General features: G+C 39.5%; 1 protein-coding gene across 1 annotated transcript in view; it reads right to left on the bottom strand.

Annotated features, from left to right (window-relative positions):
- Positions 1 to 19,521, bottom strand: part of MCOLN2 (mucolipin TRP cation channel 2) — a 73,226-nt gene that overhangs the window by 34,981 nt on the left and 18,724 nt on the right. The window contains exons 2-3 of the mRNA XM_073007155.1: positions 9,061 to 9,220; positions 1,772 to 1,945 (exon numbers count right to left, since the gene is read on the bottom strand). Of these exons, the coding sequence (XP_072863256.1) occupies positions 1,772 to 1,945; positions 9,061 to 9,220 (334 nt within the window). The remainder of the gene's footprint in view (positions 1 to 1,771; positions 1,946 to 9,060; positions 9,221 to 19,521) is intronic.

The following is a 19,521-nucleotide window of genomic DNA, read 5'->3' as shown; positions in this document are numbered from 1 at the left end:
AAAACATCACATTGTACCCTATAACTATATACCGGGTACAATTATGTCCTGTCAAATAAAAATAAAATAAATGTAGTAAAAAATAAAGAAAGAAAGAAAATCACAAACATCTATCACCACACCCAGGCACTTCACATCTCCTTCCCTGCTTTACTCCTTAGCAGTTATTACTTTCTAACATCTACTGAGGACATGAGCCATCCACACTCCCCAGCTTACATCAATGACTAACATGAACCAACATTAGCTTACCTGAGCTTACGTTAACATGGCTTTACTGTTGGCTATCTGCACTAATAGGGCTTTACTAGCTCTGTCTTCATTAATATGACTTTACTATTGCTGAAAATTTTTGCCCTGGACCATAAAAGTCCCTGTATTATTTCAGGAACATCCAAAAAAACTCATTGAAATAGATATCAATTGGAAGATTTTGTCTGAAAACAACTCCAAGATTGTTTGAAACTACCTCCCCGATCCTCACCTTGCCATGTTCATCAGTCCTAAATTATTATATCATCATCCTTACTAATTCTAATCAAGCTCCCCTCACATTAAAGAACTCCCTCCTTACCAAAGGCAATATGGCATCTGATCAATACAGCATCTCCCTTACCACTCTAAGTAATAAGCTCAGCTTTGCTCATCAACATGTTTTTTGTGTGGTGTTCTCAGGGAGCCAGCATTTGATACTATACATTTCACTTCTTTTTGTCTAACTCTTCCTTCTAGAATCAAGCTCTATAAAGGAAGGTGTTTTGTCTGTTTTATTCACTGCTGCATCCTCAATGTCTGGAATAACACCTGCTACATATTAGATACTTCAATATTTTTTGAATGAACGGAAAAGAACAGGAACAGTTTCTCTTTCCTAAATTATTTCTTCAAGTCTACAAATCTGCTTTCTCAGACCTGTCTACATACAACTATTTTATGTTCCATATTCTTAAGATTCCGCTAGGGTTATTAATGCTAAAACGTCACAATTAAGGCCACAGAATCCCTGATTGTTTGTTTGTTTGTTTATTTATTTTATTATTTATTTATGTATTTATTTCTGTAGAGATGGGGTTTCACAATGTTGCCCAGACTGGTCTCAAACTCCTGGACTCAAAGGATCAACCCACTTTAGCCTCCCAGAGTGCTGGGATTACAGGCATGAGTCACCACACCAGGCTGGAATCTTTGATTTTATACTAAGCTTTCATCAAGCCTTCTGAGATTAAAAATCTACTCTTGCTATTGGATCTGGGGTAATTTTCCAAAAGCAGTAGGTATGAAGTGATAAATTAAAAAGATAAATCTTTTTTTAAAAGTCAAAATAGGAAACTCTTTTGTGTAGAAATGTAGCTTCAGAGGCCTGTAATCCCAGCACTTTGGGAGGCCAAGGTGGGTGGATCACGAGGTCAGGAGATCAAGACCATCCTGGCTAACACAGTGAAACCCCATCTGTACTAAATATACAAAAAATTAGCTGGGCGTGGTGGCGGGCGCCTGTAGTCCCAGCTACTCGGGAGGCTGAGGCAGGAGAATGACGTGAACCCTGGAGGCGGAGCTTGCAGTGCACTCCAGCCTCGGCAACAGAGGGAGACTCTGTCTCAAAAAAAAAAAAAGAAATGTAGCTTCAGAAATAGCAATAAACATTTTTTGGCAGACTGCAAAACTTACATTAGAATATTTTAACATATGTATAATTTTTGTTTGTTTGCTAAGACAAGGCCACGTATCAATACATTGTTAAAGTATAGGTCATTCACAACAAAACACTTGCCTGATTAATAGCAAAAAAGATGCTCGCATAGGCATCCTCCTGAGTATATACACTGCAGCTGTAGTCATCTTCATCTGTACCAGAATATCCTTTCAAAAACAAGTGCTTAAAAGCAACAGTGTTATCTTCTTTGAAAGCAACCACCAGCTGGTTACTTAAACCAAAACGAACAAGCTAAAAAATAAAATAAAATAGAAATACATGAAATATACCATTTATCAGGGGAGGCAAATGTCTTCTCACTATCATCAACAATTACCTATAAACATCAGAAAAGAATATCAATTTTTTTGGTTTATACTAATAGCATCAATGTCAAAATACAAGTCCCACAGAAGAATAACCTCATCAAGCTACACCAGCAATTCAAAGTAGCATAAAATTAGAAGAGATTACTGCTCCCAATGACTAGTGACCCTACTGGCCTTTAATTAAGAAAGAAAGAATCCAAATCAGCTAAGTCTCAATTCATTTTTCTCACACTTGGATTTCAAGTTAATTGTTTTCAAAATCGATTACTTAGTAAAGCAGTAACTCATCGTATTGATTTGAGATTTAGAAATTGGCTGGGTGCGGTGGCTCAAGCCTGTAATCCCAGCACTTTGGGAGGCCGAGACGGGTGGATCACGAGGTCAGGAAATCGAGACCATCCTGGCGAACACGGTGAAACCCCGCCTCTACTAAAAAATACAAAAAACTAGCTGGGCGAGGTGGCGGGCGCCTGTAGTCCCAGCTACTCAGGAGGCTGAGCCAGGAGAATGGCTTAAACCCGGGAGGTGGAGCTTGCAGTGAGCTGAGAACAGGCCACTGCACTCCAGCCCGGGCGACAGAGCGAGACTCCGTCTCAAAAAAAAAAAAAAAAAAAAGATTTAGAAATTGTAGTATTTTTTAAAATCACAACTATGTTTTACATATGTCTTTTAAAAGTGTTTTTTGAAAAGTAGCCTACATAAATACTTACTCCAGCTAGGAGGTAATAGTTGTCAAAAGAATTCAATTAATTCAGCTCTGTAAGAATTCTTGTATAAAATTTACACCTGAGAGTTTCCCTCACCAAATTCTACAGTATCAAAGCACATGAAAGAATAACAGAGCATGCTTTACTTGTATGATGTCAAACCCATTCACTGTCACCAAGCATCCACCTACTCCTGAAAAATGCCCACTTATTCTCCCTTTCATTGTCATTGTATTCTGGCAGAATTTAGGCACCCAAGGGCTCTCTTCACCAGAAGTGAAAGTTTTCTTCTTGGAACCCAAAAATGGAGGAAATTAACACCAAAAATTTACAAAAAACCTAGGAAACTACACACACAGCTACACAAATACCCCATCACGCACACACTCCCACATGCACAAGTGTACATTCACACTCTCTCACATGCATGCACTCTTATTCGTGTCCTCTCTGTCTCTCTTACATATACACATAGGCAGTGCTGGTAGTCAATCTCTATAAGCCCTGTCCCACACACCTCTCCCCACCTCCCTAAGTGACCTCTTCAGCTGCCTTATAAAACAATGAGACTAGAAGGTTTGCCCCAAGTCCTCACTCAACTAAGCCACCAAATTTTGGCACTGTTTTCTTCATATGTAAAATGTGCAAGTGTAACTAGATGACAGTGACAGTTCTGTTATTTGTTGTCATTCCATGGTTCAATATGATACATCTAAACAATAATATACAAGACACAATTCTGAACAATTCAGATAAAACTAATGTTAATTTAGCAGGGTGAGGTGGTCTGTGGCTGTAGTCCCAGCTGCTTGGGAGGCCAAGGTGGGAGGATCACTTAAGCCCAGGAGTTCAAGGCTAGCCTTGGCAATATAGCAAGACCTGTCTCTAAAAAAATAAAATAGCTAATATTAATTTGCATATGCAAACAACATATAGGCATAAGGTTTTTTTCATGGTTTACATTTTTTAGCTTTTATATTTTGTCGTTTTAAAAAATACTAAACAATTAGGACAAATAGTCACCATTTTCAGCAATTATTATATGCCAGGTACTGTGCTAACTGCTTTACATGCAGTGTCTCCTTTACTCCAAGTGGTCTATGAAAATGTTACTACTGTTATTCCATTTTACGTATGTGGAAGCTGAGATTTAGCTTCATTAAATTGCCTAAGTTACCTAAGCAGAATGGAAGCCAAGTCTAATTCCAACGTCATCTGTGTTATGCTATAAAAACAACTTCCTTCTGCTGAAAAAGTTTTTTGGGATGCTTCTTATAACGAATTTAAGTGCTAGGTTTTCAAAATTAGGAAAAGCAACTATCACTTGAGAATGTACACAGATGCTACTGTTCAGCATTTGAGATTCACCATGTCACATTCCTCAAATGCCATGTCAAAGGATTGTGCAACTGCTAAAACTCAGCTATTCTAAGGAAAACATCAGATAAGAAGTCCCATATCATCCAACTTGTGCTGAAAATTAAGCAACAGAAGGTTATAAGTTCTAAGCATGTGATTTCTGTCAACAGTGCCTGTAGAAGCCAGAAAAGGTCATGTTACTTTTGAAAGCTAAAATGTAAACCAGGGAAACAACACACACATGATTGCTTCAAAGTTTTATTAAAACTACTGACACATATGAAAAGACTGGTATACACACCACACATGAATGAAGTTCTTCAATCAAAGTTTGCTGAGTGCTTACTCTGAGCCAAGCTGGGATACAATGTGGAAAAGAACAACACTGCATGGTACTGAATAACAAACTCTTATCTGTTGAGAACCAGGCATTGTGTTAAAATTTATTATTTTTCATTTAATTCTCAATACCCTATGAGGGAGCTATTACACCGTGCTCTGTAAGGACAGGAATGTTTTTCCTTTTTCCCTACTATCATATACTCAGGAAATGAAATAATGCCCATCACAACGTCAAACACTGAATCAGCAGATGAATATAATCCCATTTGATACATCTGAAGTCAAGTAATTTATCCAGGTTGGAATATCCAGAAAATGTTAGAGTAAGGATCTGGACCCAGGTCTGTTTGATTCTAGAGTCTGTTTGTTCTCTCAACCTCTTAGCCCTACAACCTCTTAAACTGAAATGCTGCCAATTTAACTCTAGAGGCAGGGATATTAGAACCATTCCTCCCACATTAATAGTGAAGCTAAAGAAACAATAACAAAAAAAATGTGAACTAGGGAATGAACAAATTGACCATGAAAGTGGTATATAGTTTGCTGATATTTGAAGCCACAACCTTAAACTCAAAGCTCATCAAAACTCAGCTTTGGGGATAAGAGGACTCTGTTGTAATCTCTGCTTGGAACCTCCCCTATCTGGCATCAGGAGCAAGAAATTTCCTCCATTCTATTCATAGAACAAGCCAAGATCAAAATGCATGGCCCAGCACTGGGGAAGGTTGGGATTTTCAAATCATCTCTTAAAGGAGACAAATCCTGGGGAGGAAACTGCAAAGTCCCTTTCTTGTTATGACAGAACCAAACACTCACTGCAGAATAAGAGTAAGGAAGATGGTATTTTCCAAATGACTGGGTTTTTTTTTTTAAGGCGTTGACAGCAAAATGCATCCTAGTCCCACTAATTAGACATTAAGATTTGCTGAGAGTATGATACAAGACAGAAAAATAATTACTTATAAGTGTAGTCTGGCAAAGATTGTGAATTTAAGACCTCATGAAATCAATGTAGGATAAAATACTCTGTACCAGGTAAAAACAAGATACTGCTTTAATTATGTACAAAAGATATGGGAGAGAAAGAGTAGAACTAGCAAAAGAATGTAGACACCTCTCTCAAGATTATAAATTACTGCAGAATTCAGAGTAAGAATTAAAAAAAATTGTTTTCTTTCTCATCAGCCCTCATACCCATCCCATTAGACTTGAGGATGGAGCACAAAAAAAACAAAAACAAAAATAAAAACAAAAAAGAGAGGGAGGGAAAAGTGAGATATTATGCAAGGAATGGTAAACAAGAAATCTGCTCCAATTAGATTGCTCCAATTACATATCACCCAAATAGCAAAATTTATTAGAATGATCCTATATGGAAACAAAAGTTTAATCCTTCCCAATTTTATTAGGGGAAACAGGGTATGCCTATATGAAAAGTAAACTATAGTTCCCAGAAATATTTTGTTATTTAAAGTAAAATTAGTAGGCTGGGCACAGTGGCTCATGCCTGTAATCCCAGCCCATTGGGAGGCCAAGGCAAGAGGACTATTTGAAACCACAAGTTCAAATATAGTCTGGGCAACAAAGCAAGACCCCATCTCTACAAAAATAAAATAAAAAGCCAGGTGCAGTGGCATGTGCCTTTAGTCAGCTGTTTAAAAGGCTGAGGTGGGAAGATCTCTTGATCTTCCCACCTTGTTGGGACTATTCTGCTCAACTTTTACTGTTAGGTACATAATCAACGAAGTTTGGAGAGCATTGACTTCAAGCACAGACTGTGAGTCCAGAGTTCCTAAAATCTATCTCACCACCAAAGGAGAGCTTGCCAGAGACTGCAGCCAACACAGAAGATCAGGCAGACAGACACTATACCTAATAACAATACTTGAATTCCTGGATCTAGCTGTTCCTGAAGTAATCCATCCCAAGTCTTTCCATTTGAGTCAACAAATACCCTTTATGGCTTAAGCCAGTTTGAGTTTGACTTCTTGCCTTAGGAAGTATATTGATGGTAAGTGTAAAGAATAAATTCTAGTAAGTTATGCTAATTATTAGAGTTACTCATTTCTTGGAAAGGTTTTATAATTGTGGGTCATTTTTAAGGATCTTTTTACTGGAAATATGTAAGTGACATATTTTTATACTGACTGATGATCTATGTTATCTGCCTTGACTGACAAATCTAAAAGAATCCTAAAAGGGGATGCCCATTTTAAGGCTTATTGAGCTCAGGAGTTCGAGGTTGCAGTAAGCTATGATTGTGCCACTGCACTCCAGCCTGGGTGACACAGAGAGACTCCACCTTGAAAAAATAATAAAAAATAAAATCAGTCATGTAGACAGGAAGAAGTACTAAAGAAAACCATGTGCTGGATGGTCAGGCAAGGCCCATTGGGGGAGATGAGACTTCAAATAGTACCTGAAAGGTGAGGGAGAAAAAGAATCACCCTGGACTTGGAGGAACAAACAGGATGTGGAAGAGAATCATTGGGTTGGCCTGTCTGACTGGGATTTGGGTAGGAAATAGCAGATGAAAACTTGTTGGAAAGACAAGTTGAAGGAGACTGGAACTCTTTGAATTCCAGGCTAGAGAGGTGAAATTTTCTTCTTGGGAAGTAGGGGTTTTTTGTTTGTTTGTTTTCTATTTTGTTTGTTTTTTTGAGTCGAGTCTCGCTCTGTCGCCCAGACTGGAGTGCAGTGGTGCGATCTCAGCTCACTGCAAGCTCCGCCTCCCAGGTTCATGCCATTCTCCTGCCTCAGCCTCCCTAGTAGCTGGGATTACAGGCGCCCGCCACCATACCCAGCTAATTTTTTGTATTTTTTAGTAGAAACAGGGTTTCACCGTGTTAGCCAGGATGGTGTCGATCTCCTGACCTCGTGATCCGCCCGCCTCGGCCTCCCAAAATGCTGGGATTACAGGAAGTAGGGTTTTGAACAGGAGAGTGACACAATAAAGTTTCTGAACAGGAGAGTGACACAATAAAGGCTATTCTACGAAAAATTAAGATAATATTAGCATCGAATGTATATGGATAAGAAAGGTAGGCATAAGACAAAGCTAGAAGCAGCTTAATTAACTGACCTATATTCCTACACTGCAAATTCTGAGGACAGGACCTATATCTAGAATAGATATATTATTGGTTGCCAAGACCAAAACTTCAAAACCAAGAATGAGAATGAAAATAAGCTAACAATAAGCATACACATTTAACAACGTCTTTGCATCTCAACCTTGTCGTTTCTTTGGAAGTAACTTGCTTTCCCTAAACTTGAGCTGGTACATATGGCATATCATACACTGAAAAGCCTCTTTATGAACACAGAATAAAGAAGCAACTCTAGTTATGGCAGGGACCTTCTCCCATTTCTAAAACTACATAAAGGTATTTTTAAGTATTTATTTTTATGTACCAGAAATAACATCTTTACACACCTCTACACTGATAACAGAATGATTATTTGCCAATAGAGCCACATATCCCTAATCAGTTTAAAAGGGCATGTGTTTCAAATATAGTTAACTACGGCAATGATTCCCAACCTTGTTGGCACCAGGGACTGGTTTTTTGGAAGACAATTTTTCCAGGGACTGGAGTGGGTGGGGGTGGGGGTAGGTGGGTAATGGTTTCAGGATGATTCAAGTGCATTACATTAGTTGTGCATTTTATTTCTATTATTACTACATTGTAATATATAATGAAACAATTATACAACTCACCATAATGTAGAATCAGTGGGGGCCCTGAACTTGTTTTCCTGCAAGTAGAAGGTCCCATCCAGGGGTAGTGGGAAACAGTGACAGATCATCAGGCATTAGATTCTCATAAGGAGCCTGCAACCTAGATCCTTTGAATGTGCAGTTAACAATTGGGTTTGTGCTCCTATGAGAATCTAATGCCACCACTGATCTGACAGGAGGCAGAACTCAGGCAGTACTGCAAGCCATGGGGAGCAGCTATAAAAACAGATAAAGCTTTGCTCCCTTGCCTACCACTCACCTCCTGCTGTGCAGCCTGGTTCCTAACAGGTCCATGGCCCAGGGATTGGGGACCCTTGACCTATAGAGAAGCCTCCCCAATACTGGTTCAGCAATACAGGCCCCAAAACTAGAGGAAAACTCTGATGGCTGTTTTGATACCGGTAATAAAGAGCTCAACAATATGAACTTGAACAAAAGGTCTAAATGCAGCTTTTGTATAATCCTGATAGTGCCTGGGATCAGTGTTTACTTAGATAGAGCACACTGATATGATACAAGGAAAACTTACGATTCTGTAAGTCTGAAGACAAAAAAATGCAGATTTTGAAAGTATATTTGAATAAGCTGTGTTTAATAAAGAGAGTTCCAGAACACAAATGTGTGTCACTCAGACATAGAAACCCCTCACCACAGATCGACATTTATTCAGCATTTACAGAACCTGTACAGAGAGGACCTCAGGATCTCTTACTAAGATTGTCTTCTAAACAGAACTTCAACCTACCCTCTGCTCTCCGGAGTCAACATAATTTTAGTTTTAGGAACTTGAGTGTGGGCTTTTCAGAACAAAAGTCAAGTACAGAACACATGAAAAGAGTTTTGTCTTGGGGTAAGGGAAAAATCAAATGAAATAATAATATAAGTTACCTGTGTGGTGACCATGACTATCTTCAAAATCTGCAAACCCAGTTTCCACGGAATCTGGCATCTGGCTCGGTATTTTTCACAAGGGCTCATGAAGTAAAATTTCAGGTCTTCCCTTAGACATTCTTCTTTCATCTCAGAATCATGACGTGCCATTGCATTTCTGCCACAGAAGATTAATTTTAAATACCTAGGAAAGCCTCTCCCTCAGCTCCTTTTGAAGTAACTTGCTTTCCCTAAACTTGAGCTAGTACATATGGCATGTCATACACTGAAAAGCCTCTTTATGAACACAGAATAAAAAAGAACTCTAGTTATGGCAGGGACCGTCTCTCATTTCTAAAACTACATGAAAAATTATTCCAGACCCTCTACCTCCTACTTTTCCACATAGCCACCCATCTTGTTCAAAATGGCCAATCTCGGCCAGGCATGGTGGCTCACACCTGTAATCCCAGCACTTTAGGAGACTGAGGCGGGCAGATCATTTGAGGTCAGGAGTTTGAGACCAGCCTAACCAACATGGTGAAACTCCATCTCTACTAAAAATACAAAAATTAGCTGGGTGTGGTGGCGGGCCCCTGTAATCTCAGTTACTAGGGAGGCTGAGACAGAAGAATTGCTTGAACCCAGGAAATGGAGGTTGCAGTGAGCCAAGATCACGCCACTGTACTCCAGCCTGGGTGACAGAGTGAGACTCTCTCTCAAAAAATTAAAAATTAAAAACAAAATTAAAAAACGGCCAATCTCAAGAATTATAAAAATTGGATTTTACTTACAAGACTCATCAATTCCTACTTCTTAACATAGAGCGTTCACCTGTCACTAGAGAAAGTATGTGTGTTTATGTTTGTGTGAGTGTGTATGTACGAATTGTATGTGAGTGGGTATATGAACAAAAACCAGACAGGACATTTTCATGATACTCCAGGTATGATATTACAGAAATTTAGTATAAATGAATGGAATTAGATTGTTATGGAAGAAGAGAATCTTTGTTCTGTAACTCTGTACTGAGAGAAGGACTATGACCCTTTTTTTGGATAAAGTATCAGTGATTCCAGAATATAAATAGCTTCACAAAGATAAATAGCATCTCTCAATTTAAGCCTAGTCATATATTTGTCACTTTACATTAATAAAAATTTGCTTTTACTATTTCAAGGACTCTGGACTCAGGAATGGGCACATAACTCAAGGTAGGCCAAAAAAAACCAATGAGAGATGGTTCACAGGACTGTTATTGTAGTCCCCAAAGTGGGGTGCAGAAAACAATCCACTGGGAGCATAAAAAGCATTAGTATTTTTATTTTATTATTTACATTAAAAACTAAAAATTGAACTCCATAATTAGTATAACATAGAATAAACATACAACACAGCAATATAACTTACTACTGTAAGTATACAAAGAGTATACATTATATAACACACAAAAGTAGTATCTAGTAGCATATCATATATAAAGAAATATATACATGTTGGGACTATTCTGCTCAACTTTTACTGTTAGGTACATAATCAACGAAGTTTGGAGAGCATTGACTTCAAGCACAGACTGTGAGTCCGGAGTTCCTAAAATCTATCTCACCACCAAAGGAGAGCTTGCCAGAGACTGCAGCTAACACAGAAGATCAGGCAGACAGACACTATGCCTAATAACAATACTTGAATTCCTGGATCTAGCTGTTCCTGAAGTAATCCATCCCAAGTCTTTCCATTTGAGTCAACAAATACCCTTTATGGCTTAAGCCAGTTTGAGTTTGACTTCTTGCCTTAGGAAGTATATTGATGGTAAGTGTAAAGAATAAATTCTAGTAAGTTATGCTAATTATTAGAGTTACTCATTTCTTGGAAAGGTTTTATAATTGTGGGTCATTTTTAAGGATCTTTTTACTGGAAATATGTAAGTGACATATTTTTATACTGACTGATGATCTATGTTATCTGCCTTGACTGACAAATCTAAAAGAATCCTAAAAGGGGATGCCCATTTTAAGGCTTATTGTCAGTTGTTAATAATTTACTATTTCTAAATAGATTTTTAAATATCTTGTTTCTAGGATTAGAGGGCTAAGTTATTCAGAACTATCCTGCTGGAAAGTAAGGAAAAGAGGAAAGAAAGAGAGAAGGCAAGGAAAGAAGGAGAGAGGAAGTGAAGGGAAGGAAGGAGGGAAGGAAGGAGAGAAGGAGAGAGGGAGGGAGGGAAGTAAGGAGAAAAAGGAGAGAGGGAGGGAGGAGAGAGAAAGTAGCAGGGAGGGAAGGAAGAGGGGAGAGAGGGAAGGAGGGAAAGTGGGAGGGAGGCAGGGAAAGTAGGAGGGAGGGAGGGAAGGAAAGAAAAAGAGAGAGGGAGGGAGGAGAGAGAAAGTAAGGGAGGTAGGAGAGAGAAAGTAGGGGATGGAGGGAAGGAAGAAGGGAGAGAAGGAGAGAGGGAGGGAGGGAAGGAAGGAAAAGAAAAATCCTAGATACAATACATACTTCTTGAGGAGGGTGAAGAAGTACCTTTAAAAGACTGAAGAGTTAAGGAGAGCAAGAACTGGGTCAATCTTGGTGGATACCTACATGAGTAACAGCGAATTGCCACCATTCAAGTACACTCAGCTTCCGTTCTGTGGCCTCAGGAAAGGGGAACAAGAGAGCCAAGATTCTAGGCCCAAAGGCATCAAAACTGCCTGTCCTCAAATGTATAGGACTACAGAGAAGGCCAGAGTGGTTCCAAATCAAAGAAAAGAAAAAGGACAAAGAGGTTGTTTTCTCAAAACAGTGGTGCAAAACAAGGCATTTAATCAAATACTTAAAGAATACTGGCCAGGCATGGTGGCTTATACCTATAATCCCAGTACTTTGGGAGAGCGAGATGGGTGGATCACTGGAGTCCAGGAGTTTGAGATCAGCCTGGACAACATAGTGAAACCCCATCTCTACTAAAAATAAAAAAATTTTTTTTTTAAATTACAGGCCTGTGTGGTGGCACATGCCTGCAATCCCAACTACTCAGGCAGCTGAGGCATGAGAATAGCTTGAACTCAGGAGGTAGAGGTTGCAGTGAGCTAAGACTGCACCACTGCACTTCAGCCTGGGTGACAGAGCAAGACGCAGTGTCATAAATATATAAATATATATATATAATAAACATATATTATTTATATAATAAATATATAATAAACATAAATAAAAGAATACCTTGTGGGCCATGCTCTACTGGAGACATTTTCCTGCCTTCCAGGAGCAAATGTGAATAGATAAAAGTATGATACCATCAGTTAAGAGTTATATTGGAAATATTATCTGAGTGTCCTGCAAAGAGAGAGTGCTTGATGCAGCCCAATTGCTTCAAGAGGCTTCAAATAATTCTTCTGACTGCCGGGTTCCTTTGACTGAGTGGCCACTAAGTGTTCAAGAAATGATAACTGTAAATGATGAGTTGATGGGTGCTGACAAGTTGATGGGTGCAGCACACCAACATGGCACAAGTATACATATGTAACAAACCTGCACGTTATGCACATGTACCCTAGAACTTAAAGTACAATAAAAAAAAAAAAAATGATAACTGATGTGAGCATTGCCCTTAGAAACTTTATTAAGAAGTCTCAGGCAAAAAGAAAAGAAAAAGGTCAAAGTAGCAGATAATGACTATGAGATCACTCATTGTATTACACTATTTATGCTATCTATCCTTCCATAATTGTTTCATTTGGGTATTTACAGAGTAGTTGTAATACTTTTAGCAACATGAAAGATGAAAAATGAAAAAACTAGCAGGAAAAACATTTCCCTCAAAAGTACATGAGCCAACTGGTGAAATATAGGCTAGTATTAGTCAACTGATGATAAAATGATAGATATGTAGCAGAAAAAGTTGATAATGAATAATAAAGGTACATGATGACATAGCTGTTTTTTAATAATCTAACTTAAGTTTTAAAATAATATGTACATTTGGGAGGAAAAGATATTGAAATTTTAATTTAAAAATTCTGATATTTCAAGGAAAATATAAATGTATAAAATTTCTAAACTTTACTTTTCTGAGGGCTCTTTATTGCCTCCCTCTTCCCCATTTGTAGGTTTGTCCTGGTAGATGAAGGGTATTAAACACACACACACACACACACACACACACACACACACACAAAACATGATATCTTATTGCTATAACAAAAATAAAATGGTATAAAAATGGTGCAAAGTGAAGAGAGAAAAAAATTTTAAAACAGAGAGAGACAGAGATGAGACAACACAATATCATAGGAATAAAACATTATTTTATTTAACACATATTTACCCTACATACCTTGTGATGCTGAACACCTGCCTGGGTGTCTTACAGGAAGCTTAAACTACAACCACAGCTTCATAACCAAGAATTGGGTCAGCAGAGGCCAGGCGTGGTGGCTTATGCCTGTAATCCCAGCACTTTCGGAGGCCAAGGCAGGCAGATCACTTGAGGACAGGAGTTCAAGACCAGCCTGGCCAACGTGGTGAAACCCTGTCTTTACCAAAAATACAAAATTAGCTGGGCATGGTAGCACAAACCTGTAACCCCAGTTACTCAGGAGGCTGAGGCACAAGAATCACTTGGAACCCAGGAGGCAGAGGTTGCAGTGAGCTGAGAATATGCCACTGGACTCCAGCCTGGGGGACAAAAACAAACAACAACAACAACAAACAAACAAAAAACTAAGTCAGCAGACAGGAGAAATACTGCAACTTCCATCACAAATGAAAATCACCAACAGTTTAAGAAAAGCATAGAGCTGCTAACTTGTGGTATCGTAAGTCAGGAGAAGTGAAAGTAACTGTACCATAAAACCGCTTAAGGAACCAAAATCAATGAAGATCTAAATTACACTGACCCATCAGCTACAGGGCTGTCATGCAATTGAAATTGCATGAAATAAATAAGAGCAATCACAGCTCTTATGAATTATTTATATTTCATTAAACCATAGGAAATGCATGATCTGGATTTTTACAAGCTTAATAATGGCATCACTAAAGACCAAAATATCAAAGAAAAAAAGCATAGTATTTGAAGGCATAAAAATAAGATTTGGAATAGAATAGAAAGCCACCCATACAGTGGGCTAAATAAAAGCCAGAGATGCTGGAATAGAAAATGAAAGAAAAGAAGGCTGAGACTGGTACTGTGATAAGAAAACAGGAGGAAGGCACAACAAAGCCACTGTCAGGTATTAAGAAAACCAACTCTCATAGATAATCAGGACTATGAGGTTGGCATTAAGAAAACCTACTCTCTCCAGAGATAATCAGGACTGGGTGACACTGGCTAAGTTTAAGGCTATCATATGATCAAGGGCAATTTCAGCTTTACCAAAACAATAACAAAGAGTCTATGGAAGCCTGAAGTTTTGAAACAAAACAAAACCAGATACCAGTGATTCTTAACCTTATTGGGGTTATAAACCCCTATGAGAACACAACAAGGCTCTTGACCTTTGCCTCAGGAAAATGCACACACCAGTTTCAGTGATGATACTTTGTCAGCAAATAAGCTAACCAACCCAGACTGCTATTGCCTTTGATTTATGTGATCCTTACGCTACTTGACAAGGGGCATGAAAGTTGTTTTTATCCCCTGCTGCAGTGGTCTCCAAAGTGGGGTCCTTACACACAAGGACATATGCAAGACCATTCACTGGTACGTGAGAACAAAGTGTTAGGGCTTCTAATTGTGTTAACTTAGAAAATAGAGAAGTTAAGAATTCCCAAGATTTAATATATGAATTGTTACCTATCACACCTAAGGTGCCCTCACTTGGTCAGTAACATCTGATGGCACTGGCACAGTGGCTCATGTCTGTGATCTCAACACTTTGGGAGACTGAGGCAGGAGGATCACTTGAGGCCAAGAGTTCGAGACCAGCCTGGATAATATAGTGAGACTCTGTCTCTACAAAGACTTTTAAAAATCAGCCCAGTGTGGTGGTGCATGCCTACAGTCCCAGCTACTTGGGAGGCAGAGACACTAGATTCACTTAAGCGTAGGAGTTCAAGGCTGCAGTGAGCTATGTTTTTGCCGCAGCACTCCAGCCTGGACAACAGAATGAGATCCTGTCTCAAGTAAATAAAACAAAACAAAACATCAGGTGCCTGTGTTTCACCTAGGTATGTGAGGCATCTTGGGGAAACTGTTCAAGTTTCCCAAATTAGGGGGTTCATGGTGGTTCCCCCATTGATTTTCAGCATATTCCCACCAGTTACGGTTTATGTGGACCCATTTAAGCATTTTTAGAATGTATCATCTAGTTTTCGTGGAAATAACCCTTGCGAAATAGGCAAAGGACATAAAGGTTCTTGCAAAAGCCCAGGAGGTAAAGCAAGATGGCAGAAGAGAAGCCTCCACTGATCATCCCCTCACAAGAGGACATCAGTTTAACAACTAGCTATGTAAGCAAAGTACTTTCATAAGAACCAAAAATCAGGTGAGCACTCGCACTACCTGCTTTTAACTTTGTATTGCTAAAAGAGGCACTGAAGAGGTAGAAAAAACAGTACTGAATCACTGACACCATCCTTCCCCCAGCCCCAGCAGCAGCCACCTGGAGCGGAGAGTGCCTCTGCTTGCTGAGGGAGGGAGAGCACAACAATTGTGAGGCAGTAAACTTGGTGCTGTCCAGTTAGAGCAGAAAGGAAAACTGGACCAAATTCAGCTGATGCCCACCCACAGAGGGAACATTTAAACCACTCCTAGCCAGAGGGGAATCACAGGTCCTTGCGGTTGGAATTTGAGTTCCCACAAACTTCATCACTGCAGGCTAAAGTGCTCTGGGTCTCTAAGTGAATTTGAAAGGCAATTTAGGCCACAAGGACTGCAACTGTTAGGCAAGTCCTAGTGCTGAACTGGGCCCAGAGACAGTGGACTGGAGGGGCATGCAATCTACTAAACTACCAGGATGGCTAAAGGAGTGGTGATGTCACCTCTCCCCTAACCCCAGGCTGCACAACTAGTGGCTCCAAAAAGACCCCTTGCTTCTGCTTGAGGAGAGGAGAAAGAAGAGTGGGGAGGACTTTGTCTTGCATCTTGGATACTGGCTCAGCCACAGCATGATAGGGCATGGGTCAGAGTCATAAGGTCTCTGTTCCAGGCCCTAGCTCCTGGGCAACACTTCTAGGCACACCCTGGGCCAGAAGGGAATCCACTGCCTTGAAGGGAAGAACCTAGTCCTGGCAGCATTCATCACCTGCAAACTGAAGAGCCCTTGGGCACTGAATAATCAGCAGTGATACCCAGGTACTACATCTAGGGCCTTGGATGAGCCTCTGAGACTTGCTGGCTTCAGGTTTATCTTGGCTATGGGGGGTTTATCTTGGCTATGGGGGGTGGAGCAACAAGTGGGCTCCTGGAGTCCCCAATTCTAAGAGCTGACTCTTGGATGGCATTTCTGGACCTCCCCTGGACCAGAAGGGAGCCCACTGCCCCGAAGGATGAGTCCCAGGCCAGACAACCTTCATGACAAGTTGACTTAAGAGACCTTGGGCCTTAAGAGAACATCAGTGGTAGTCTGGCAGTACTGCCCATGGGCCTCTGGTGGTGATGACCATGGGGAAGGGCTCCTCTGCTTTTGAAGGAGGGGAGGGAAGAGCGGGAAGAACTGCATCTTATAATTTGAGTGCCAGCTCAGGCACGACACAATAGAACACAAGGTAGACTTCTAAAGTGTTTTATTCTAGTCCCTGACTCCTGGACAGTATCTCTGGACCCAGCAGAGTCCTGGGGTCACTCAACCATCCTGGAGGGAAGAACACATGCCTGGTTGGCTTTGCTGCCTGCTAACTAGAGAGCCCCAGAGCCTTGAGTGGACATAGGAAGTAGCCAGGGAGTAGTTACAGCTGGCCTTAGGCAAGACCCAGTGCTGTGCTGACTTCAGGCCTGACCCAGTGTAGTCACAGAGGTAGTAGCCGCAGGGGGTGCTTGTGTCACTCCATCCCTAGCTTTAGATGGCTCAGGACTGAGAGAGAGACACCATGTGTTAGGGAGATAAAAAGAGTAGAGAACAAGAGTCTCTGCCTGATAATCCAGAGAATTCTACTAGATCTTGTTCAAAGTGGTAACTCCATGAGTCTATAAGAACCACAGCATTACTAGGCTTGGGGTGCCCTCCAAAGCAGATACAACTTAGATCACAATGCTCAAGTCCTTTCAAATATCTGGAAAGCCTTCTCAAGAAGGACAGATAATAAAAGCCCAGACAGCAAAGATGACAAAAAATTCCTAACTTTTCAATGCCCAGACACAGATGAACATCTATAAGTATTAAGATAATCCAGGAAAACATGGCCTCACCAAATAAATTAATAAGGCACTAAGGACATAATCTTGGAGAAACAGAGACAGGTGACCTTTCAGACAGATAATTCAAAATAGCTCTTTTGAGGAAACTCAAAGAAATTCAAGATAAGACAGAAAATTCAAAATTCTATCAGATAAATTTAACAAAGAGATTGACATAATTAAAAAGAATCAAAAAGAAATTCTGTAGCTGAAAAAATGCAATTGGCATACTGAAGAATGTATCAGAGTCTCTTAATGGCAGAAATGATCAAGCAGAAGAAAGAATTAGTGAGCTCAAAGACAGGCTATTTAAAAATACACAGTCAGAGGAGACAAAACAATAAAGAATAAAAAACAGTGAAGCATGCCTACAGGATCCAAGAAATAGCCTCAAAATGGCAAATCTGGAGGTAGAGAAAGATATAGGAGTAGAAAGTTATTCAAAGGAATAATAACAAAGAACTTCCCAAGTTTAGAGAAAGATATCAATATGCAAATACAAGAAGGTTATAGAACACCAAGGAAATGTAATCCAAAGAAGACTACTGCAAGGCATTTAATAATCAAACTCCTAAAGATCAAGGTTAAAGAATGGATCCTAAAAGCAGCAAGAGAAAAGAAACAACATACAATGAAGCATCAATACATCTGGCAGTAGACTTTTCAGTGGAAACCTTAAAGGCCAGGAGAGAGGGGCATGACATATCGAAAGTGCTGAAGGAGAAGAACTTTTACTCTAGAATAGTATGTCTGGTGAAAATATTCTTTAAACATGAAGGAGAAATAAAGATTTTCCCAGCGAAGGCCTGGCACGGTGGCTCACACCTGTAATCCCAGCACTTTGGGAGGCCGAGGCGGGCAGATCATGATGTCAGGAGTTCGAGACCAGCCTGACCAACATGGTGAAACCCCGTCTCTACTAAAAATACAAAAATTAGCCAGGCATGGTGGCGCATGCCTGTAATCCCAGCTGCTGGGGAGGCTGAGGCAGGAGAATCGTTTGAACTTAGGAGGCGGAGGTTGCAGTGAGCCAAGATGGTGCCATTGCACTCCAGCCTGGGTGATAGACTGAGACTCCATCTCAAAAAAAAAAAAAAAAAAAAAAAAAGATTTTACTCACTGGTATTAGAAAATACACAGAAAAACAAAAAATATTATAGCCCTGTAACTGCCTTGTGTAAACTACTCTCATCCTAAGTAGAAAGACTAAATTGGCAAACCAATAGAAAATAATAACTACAACAACTTTTCAAGACACAGACAGTACAATAAGATATAAACAATAAAAAGTTTAAAAGTTGGGGAGACGACGTTAAGGCATATAGTTTTTGTTAGGTTTTTTTTTTGTTTGTTTTGTTTTGTTTTTGCTTGTTTGCCTATAAAAATAGGGTTAGGTTGTTATCAGCTCAAAATAATGGTTTATAAGATAGTATGTGCAAGCCTCATGGTAATCTCAGACCAAAAAACAGACAACAGATACACAAAAAGTAAAGAGCAAGAAACTAAATCATATCACCAGAGAAAATCACCGTCATTAAAGACAAGAAAGAAGGAGAGAAAGAAGACCACAAAACAAAACAATCAGAAAATAAATAACAAAGTGGCAGGAGTAGGTCCTTAATTATCAATAACATTGAATGTAAATGGACTAAACTCTCCAATCAAAAGATATAGACTGGCTAAATGGATGAAAAAAAAAAACCCACTAATCTGTTGCCTACAAAAAATACACTTCACCTATAAAGACACACATAGACTGCAAATAAAGGGATGGAGAAAGAAACCAAAAAAGAGCAGGAGTAGCTATGCTTATATCAGACAAAACAGATTTTAAGACAAAAACTATACGAAGAGACAAAAAAGTTCACTATATAATGAAAAGGGGCCAATTCAGCAAGAGAATATAACAATTTTAAATATATATGCACCCAACATTGGAGCACCCAGATATATAAAGAAAATATTATTAGAGCTAATGAGAGAGATAGGCCCCAATAAAATAACAGCTGGAGACTTAAAACACCCCACTTTCAGCATTAGATAGATCTTCCAAATAGAAAATCAACAAAGAAATACTGGACTTAATCTGCACTGTAGACCAAATGGATCTAATACATATTTACAGGACATTTCATCCAATGGCTACAGAATACACAGTTTTTTCC

The sequence above is a fragment of the Chlorocebus sabaeus genome, chromosome 20 (assembly GCF_047675955.1).
Source record: "Chlorocebus sabaeus isolate Y175 chromosome 20, mChlSab1.0.hap1, whole genome shotgun sequence".
Taxonomy (NCBI): domain Eukaryota; kingdom Metazoa; phylum Chordata; class Mammalia; order Primates; family Cercopithecidae; genus Chlorocebus; species Chlorocebus sabaeus.
Note: the sequence above shows the minus strand (reverse complement) of the source record. Positions and strands in the feature narration are given on the sequence as shown.